This window comes from Neltuma alba, unplaced genomic scaffold (genome assembly GCF_004799145.2).
Source record: "Neltuma alba isolate B1F8T4 unplaced genomic scaffold, ASM479914v2 tig00012493_pilon, whole genome shotgun sequence".
Lineage (NCBI taxonomy): Eukaryota > Viridiplantae > Streptophyta > Magnoliopsida > Fabales > Fabaceae > Neltuma > Neltuma alba.
Window position 1 is genome coordinate 32,682 of NW_021636965.1, and position 6,685 is coordinate 39,366.

General features: G+C 34.6%; 1 protein-coding gene across 1 annotated transcript; it reads right to left on the reverse strand.

Moving 5' to 3' along the window:
- Positions 1–1,699: 1,699 nt before the first annotated feature.
- On the reverse strand, positions 1,700–2,706 carry LOC114727590 (transcription repressor OFP5-like). The gene has a single exon (XM_028914288.1). The coding sequence runs from the start codon at positions 2,616–2,618 to the stop codon at positions 1,866–1,868; it is 753 nt and encodes a 250-aa protein (XP_028770121.1). The 5' UTR covers positions 2,619–2,706; the 3' UTR covers positions 1,700–1,865.
- Between the last annotated feature and the right edge of the window lie 3,979 nt (positions 2,707–6,685).

The window sequence follows — 6,685 nt, forward strand, 5'->3', positions numbered from 1 at the left end:
AAATAAATTTTTTTACTCTACTTTAATAACATTTGACTACATTTGAAAAACAAATAACAATCCATTTTTATAATAATTCCTGATTTGATATTTTAAAATTTTAAAGGTATTTTTCTGAAATTTTTTCATTTTTATATTAAGTACAATAGGGAGTAATTTCTTTGAACACATATATGTACCATTCGGAGTCCTTAATATAATAGGTAATTGGATGTTAAATTTGATCTTAAACTTAAAATCTCAATATATTTTATCTCCTAATTTTATTTTTTTTTTTGAAAATGTTTCTACTGTTATCTTTCAGGACGTGTATTTGATAGGGAAATGAGGGCAAAATACTGTGATGATATGATCGTATTCATTATTACTACGAATGCAGATTATTTGACCTTTCTTCGTAAAATGCACGGCATATGCTCGATTAAATGCCCAAAAGCAGTGCTTTTTGTTTTTGGATAGGCATTTAAGGCCAAGAGGTAGGATTCCCAAAGACGAACGGTATTGTGTAATGAAGTGGGGCGTGCTCTGCTTCGGTGAGACGTGGGAGCTTTACAACTTTCGAGTGATATTGAGCTGTTGGATCTAGCAGAGTTCACTTCTGGGAGCTATGACGCGATGCCATCAAGCTAGTTTTGCCTCCGTTCAGTCACCCAATATGTGTCTTTTAGGAGCTCAACGTCATCAAGCTATATGTTACGGTCACGAATATGTATATGCGTCTACAAGAAGATAGGCGTTCAAGGGGTAACGCAAAATAAGTTACTTGATATCGAGCCTTCTCGCAGCATGACTAAAGTTGATGGCACGTATTTATGAATCCATGGAAGGTCAGCAAGAACTTACTTGCTTCCCGCTTTATGATAGCCAACTTCTAGAAGTGCTCTAGGTCTTAGCCTTATAACTGTTTATCGACTTATTTGGCACTGTGTAGCTGTGGCATAAATGCGAGCCTTGAAAGTTGTCAGGTAATGGGTCTCTAGCATCCTTAAGGGCTTGTGTTAACTTATAGGTAGTATAGACGTTGTTAGTGGATTGTGTACTGGTCCTATTGGGCCACCCATCAATTCCCTATTTACTCCAATTTGTTGCCTATAATACGGCCTCATACGTAGTATATGTTCTGTACCATCTATTGATCTCACTGGCAAAGTAATTTCTTGATAACACTACATAACCGCTTGAATTCATTGCGCCATATGATACTTGAAACTTTGTAAGAGGAGCTCTGAACTAATGAAGTGTTAAAATTTTCAAAATGCCCGATAATTTGTCGTCTAAATTGAAGTTCACAAGTGGTTTTCAAAATATCAGAATGCAAAGGCTTTGATAATGTGCCTCCAGAAGAGGGCACAAATCTAACTACCACCAGATTGATGTGGATTTAGCAATGTATCAATCTTACTGTATCATTAATATAACTTCTTGAGATTTGGATCCCTTCCCAAAAAATTTCAGTACCCCTAACACTTGAGAGTTCCCCCCCCCCGGGTAACTGAACTGAAAGCCAATGCCCAAAATATTGCTACACGTATCCCAACATCAATTATATATATACCCTAGTACACATGCACAATGAACTGTATGTAGCTGAGTGGATGTTTAAACTGAAAATCTCTTGATAACTAGTCAAACCTATCACTGCTAGATCACTTTTGTCGTCTCTGTAAACTCTTGTTTGTAGTTTCTCGCAGCATGAACTTGAAATTTCTAAGCAACTTATCTTGAATTTCATGAGAAATATTTGAAGGAAGGAATGAATTTTAACTAAAAGCAAAACATTACCGGAAAAAACAGAAGTTTGAAGATTAACTACTTGAATTTCTGCTCAAGTTTGCTATCAATTAGAAGTTCTAGTCATAGCAACATTACTTGTTTAACTTAATACCCTTACTATCTAAGTTCATGTTGAACCATACCTGCCGAAATACCTTGATGATGAGATCATGGTATTCATCAGAATTCAAAGTCAGATAACATGCTAAAAGCTCTTCCATTTCCTCTGGCTGGCTGATCTGCTTCTCTCTGATCATCTCAACCATTGAATCTCTGAAGTCTTGTTGTGGGTCCAATGAAAACTTTACCACGGCAAAGCTATCTAAGCCTTGCTTTCCCTCCCTGATTTTCTCCTTTGCTTTCTTCATCTTTAGTTTCGCTTTTCTCATCTCTTCTATAGCCTTTATTTTACATGTTTCAACATTGGAGCCCATCCTTGGAGAAAATACTTTGACCTTGGTGCTGTTCTTTGATTTCCTCCTTTGGATTTCTCCGCTCACTTGAAGTGCCTCACTCTTCTTTGCATTCTTTGCCTTCAACTCCTCAGTTTGATGTAAAATCTGTCTCTCATGTTTCTGAAGGCTCAGAGTATTAAATGCATGACCTTTCATTCGCGCATGGCTAGACTTCTTAAAATCTTCAAAATGGGCAAAAGATTGTCTTCTTGGTGTCCAGATTGTTCCAGGTGATCCAAGTTGTGGCGTCTCCTTCACTAACGATAAAGCTGATGCATCCTCTGCTTCTCTTTCCAATTTTAAGACTTGCTCTTGCAATACTCTTTGAGCTTTCCTCTCAAATCTCCTCCTCAACTTTTCAAATTCCTTTCCTCGACTATGCTCATCCATCTTTGGCAAAATCTTAGTATCATTTGGCAACTTTCTTTGATCCTCCTTGAACGTTGAAGTCCCCTCTATTCTTCCTTCCTGTTTCTCAGCATTCCATCTACGACCTATATCCAACTTGTGCATTACTGATTTCACAGTATCTTCACTTTTCTTGCGTTCATGGTTGTCCTCGCCAAATGAAAGTCTCCAAAAAGCGTCATCATCCTTACCGTAAAACCTACCATCATTACCACAACTATACTGCATTGAAGTAGCGGATGGAGAATTCAGCACACCCTTTTGTTTCAATTTTCCAGGAACTGGCTCTGTGCTGATTTTCATCTTCTTGAACTTGGACAGCCATGAAAGGGGAGATACATGAGAGATGAAAGATGGTTTAGATGAAGAAGAAACTGAGGAGGATTTTCTTCTACCGCACTTCATAATCTGCTGGTATTGGCAAGATATGATTCTCTTGTGTTTTTGGATTGGAATTTATTGGTTGGATTTTGGCTTATGCTAGTTTCAAATGGAGAGAACTAAAGTTATGGTTGTCTGGAAGAAGGAGGTGAAAGAATAAGGGGGATTCACGTTGCTGCAGGGAGTGGGAAGGCTAGGCTGTTAAATAGGAAGGCATGTTTCTTACTAGTTGTTTTTTATCCCCTCTATGCCTATGTTTTCAAAAGAGACACCCGCCCCAATTCCTGTGACCCCTTAGCTACTTTTCCCACTTTCTATTGTGTACTGGTAAAAAGATTTGTGCCAGCACTGGGGACCACTTTTCTAGGCCCACAAAGTCATAGTGGGACCTCTTCTAATGTCCACAAAGTAATATTGCCACTATTTTGAATCTTCTTTTTGAGTAGATTAAATTTTCTTTGTAAAAGATTTTATTTTTCTTCATTTATTTCTCTATATATTAGTCACTCTCAAAAGCTATGCTTCTCAATTTAAGGCCCGAAATATTATTACCAAATCAACATATCTCTATATGTAGCTAAAGATAGAATTTCACGTGCTTCCACATGTGTTTTTAATCACAATAATTATCGTTTTAAATCAGAGTTTGATTTCATTGCGTTGAAGAGTCCACAATTGAATTTCTTTTTTCAAATCAATTTTTTGATTGTGCTCAAATATTTGAAGAATAAATTGGGAGTAAATCAATCTTTCCGGTTCTATCTTGAAAACCCTGATTTTTGGATGATCAACATATGAGTAATCTTTTGAAGACTATATTGATCCATTCTATTATGAAATTTCATATGTTGATGCATGAAAAATTTAATCTTGAAGTCGGTAAGAAATGAATCTTGAGATATACGTGGATTAAAGGAAATAAAGGAGAAGGAAATTGACAGGAATGAAATTCAATTAAGTTTTTCCCTTACTGAGATTTTTCAAGACCATTCATTCACTTTCATTCTCATTTATCTTCAATCTAAAATTTTCTTAGCAGGCATTATGTTTCATTGATCAAACCAAAGAGATAGATTCATTGAGATAAGACCGAATACCGAAGAAGATAATAGTAATTCCAATGGGCTATTGTGACTGCTTAGTTAAACATAGGTTATGAGTAAGAGACTTAGAAAGTAAAGGACACCATGGATTAGTTTCAGAATCAAGAAGACTTACTTACAAGAGGTTGCCTGTGACCTTGAAGTAATCATCATAACTAAACATGTAGCCCACAATGTGTCATTTTCGTCAACACCAGGGCATTAGGTGGAATGTTGTCTTTAGTGGAGATTAGCTTCAATGTTTACGTAACAGGAAGCATGTCTATTGTAGCAATTCGTGCATAATTTAGCAGGAAACCATGTGGGTTCATAATATTCACATAAAAGACAAGAATAAAGGAGTTGTTAAGATTTCTCTTTTTGTAATATGGTGATGTAGAAGGCTAAGTTCTCCTTCCACTCATATTCTGCCTGCAGAGTCTTTGCTTCTCTTTCTTTCTTTTTCTTTTTCTGGCTTTATTTCTTTACACAATGTGTCTCAATCTTCCCGTTGAATCATCTATCCATGGTTTGTACACTGTGAGCTGTTGCTAGGTTTTTTGTGTTTCTGGGTTGGGATAGTCTTCTTGGGTCCCACCTGTCAACATGTATACTGTTAATTATTCTAGTTTAATTTAGACCAACAAGAAAGCCTTCTCTTTAATTTCTTTCGCAGCTAGGTTATATATGTTAGTAAGAAAATTTCACAAGATAAATGGATTTTTCTTTCTTTCCAGAAAACTTGTATTGGCTACATTTTCTACGTTAAAAAAACTATCTTTTGTTCAATAAAGCTTGTATTAATCATTTCATTAATATTAAAATAAAGCATATAATTTATTGTAAACTACACAGCTTATAATGCACAAGGAAATAATGTGGTTTTATTACTTGTAATGTTTCAAACAATGGACAATTCGGTTAAGGAAATAATTAGTCATGCAAACTGATGAACAGTGGCAGACGTTAGATTTTAGAAATTTTAAGCATTATTAATAAAGTAGATTATAACATGGCTATTGGAGTTTTTCTTTTTTTGAGAACAGTTTCAAATTTAAGCAGGCCTTAGCTTTTTAAGTGTCTGTGAAGTCCGAGTTTAAATTGAATAAAATAGTTAAGTTTGGGTTCAACTAGACATATTTTAAACTTCTATTCTGGTATGCATAGAAATGTCTAATATTTGATCCAAAACTTGATAATTAAACATTCCTAGGTCAAATAAAAATATTTTAAGTATAACTTCAATTTGGGTCGAGTCTTGAAGTAACTTTAATTAATTCTATATTTAATTGGTTACGTTTGCTTCACATAAATACTTATTCGGTCTTAAATATAAAACCTATTTTATAATTTAAATTACACTATAAAATGAGTCTTATATTTAGAACTGGGAGAGTAATAAATAATAGGATTGCGCAAGTAAAAATAAGAGAACATACCTTGTATATTTTTTTGGGTCCCTTTTGGTAGGAAGCATTGAAAATAAGGGTAGGGATTGTGATTAGGATTGAAAAACTTTGTTAAAAGAATGTTTAGCATGAGAAATTTCTTGTTACATGGAATTAGACAAACCCATATATGTGGGATTAGAGAACACCATGGTGGAATGTCGTATTCTCCAATCTCATCCCAATGGGTTTGCCTAATCATATGTAACAAGTAATTATTCATACTAAATATTTTTTGAATAATTTTTCTCAATTACAATTTCAATCCCTATCCCTTTTTTTCTTTTGAGTGAAAAAGAATTTATTAAAAACAATAATTATAAACGGTGTTCACGGAGGAAACAACAAAACAGTGCGTCAAAAGAAGAGAGAGCTCATTAAATATTATGAGTGTTCCTTATGTGCGTACACTAGGAGAAAGCTTCGTTCATCAGACGGTAGGCCTCCATAAGTTCACTACAGAAGAGGCGACGGTTTCTTGCACTCCAAAGCTTCCAGCAGGTAACCCTAAATGGAGTACTCCAAGTCTGATCCTGCTTCAAATTTGCCTTGAACCAGGCCTCCTATCTCTCATTTTTAATGCTTCATACCAAACAGGACCTATGTGCCTCAACCCTTGCATTCCCAAAAAGAATAGCAAGGTTGCAAATTATCTATCTAGTTTCGTTCAATTCATATTATGCAAGTAAAGGTTATATGGTCATAATAATTTTCACAAATTATAAACACTCTGATTTGTCTCAGATTTTCATTTGAATGTAAAGGACTTGTTCTAATAATTTTGAGTTGGATAAATAATTACTACCTCCGGTCCTTAATGTAAGATCTTATTTGACTTTTATTTTGGTTTTAAATATAAGATTCTAATCCATTTTATCTCTCATATTTATCTTTTTTTTTTCCTAAGATAGTCCTCCCAACAATAATAGTTCTAGCCAATAAACTTGATTAGCAAGGATATTTTAGGAAAGACAACATTATTTATTACAAATAACAAACTTAATTTATTTTTTTAATCTACTAAAATTAGTCAACTGATTTTTATATTTAGGACCGGAGGTAGTATATTGGACCACTTGGTTAAGTTTGGTAACAGACAAAGTCAATCATATTGGCCAGTTTGATATCATCCAACCAT

Bases quoted from the DNA above. Each gene is read 5' to 3' on its own strand.
- LOC114727590 (XM_028914288.1), bottom strand. From the start codon at position 2,618: ATGGATGAGCATAGTCGAGGAAAGGAATTTGAAAAGTTGAGGAGGAGA.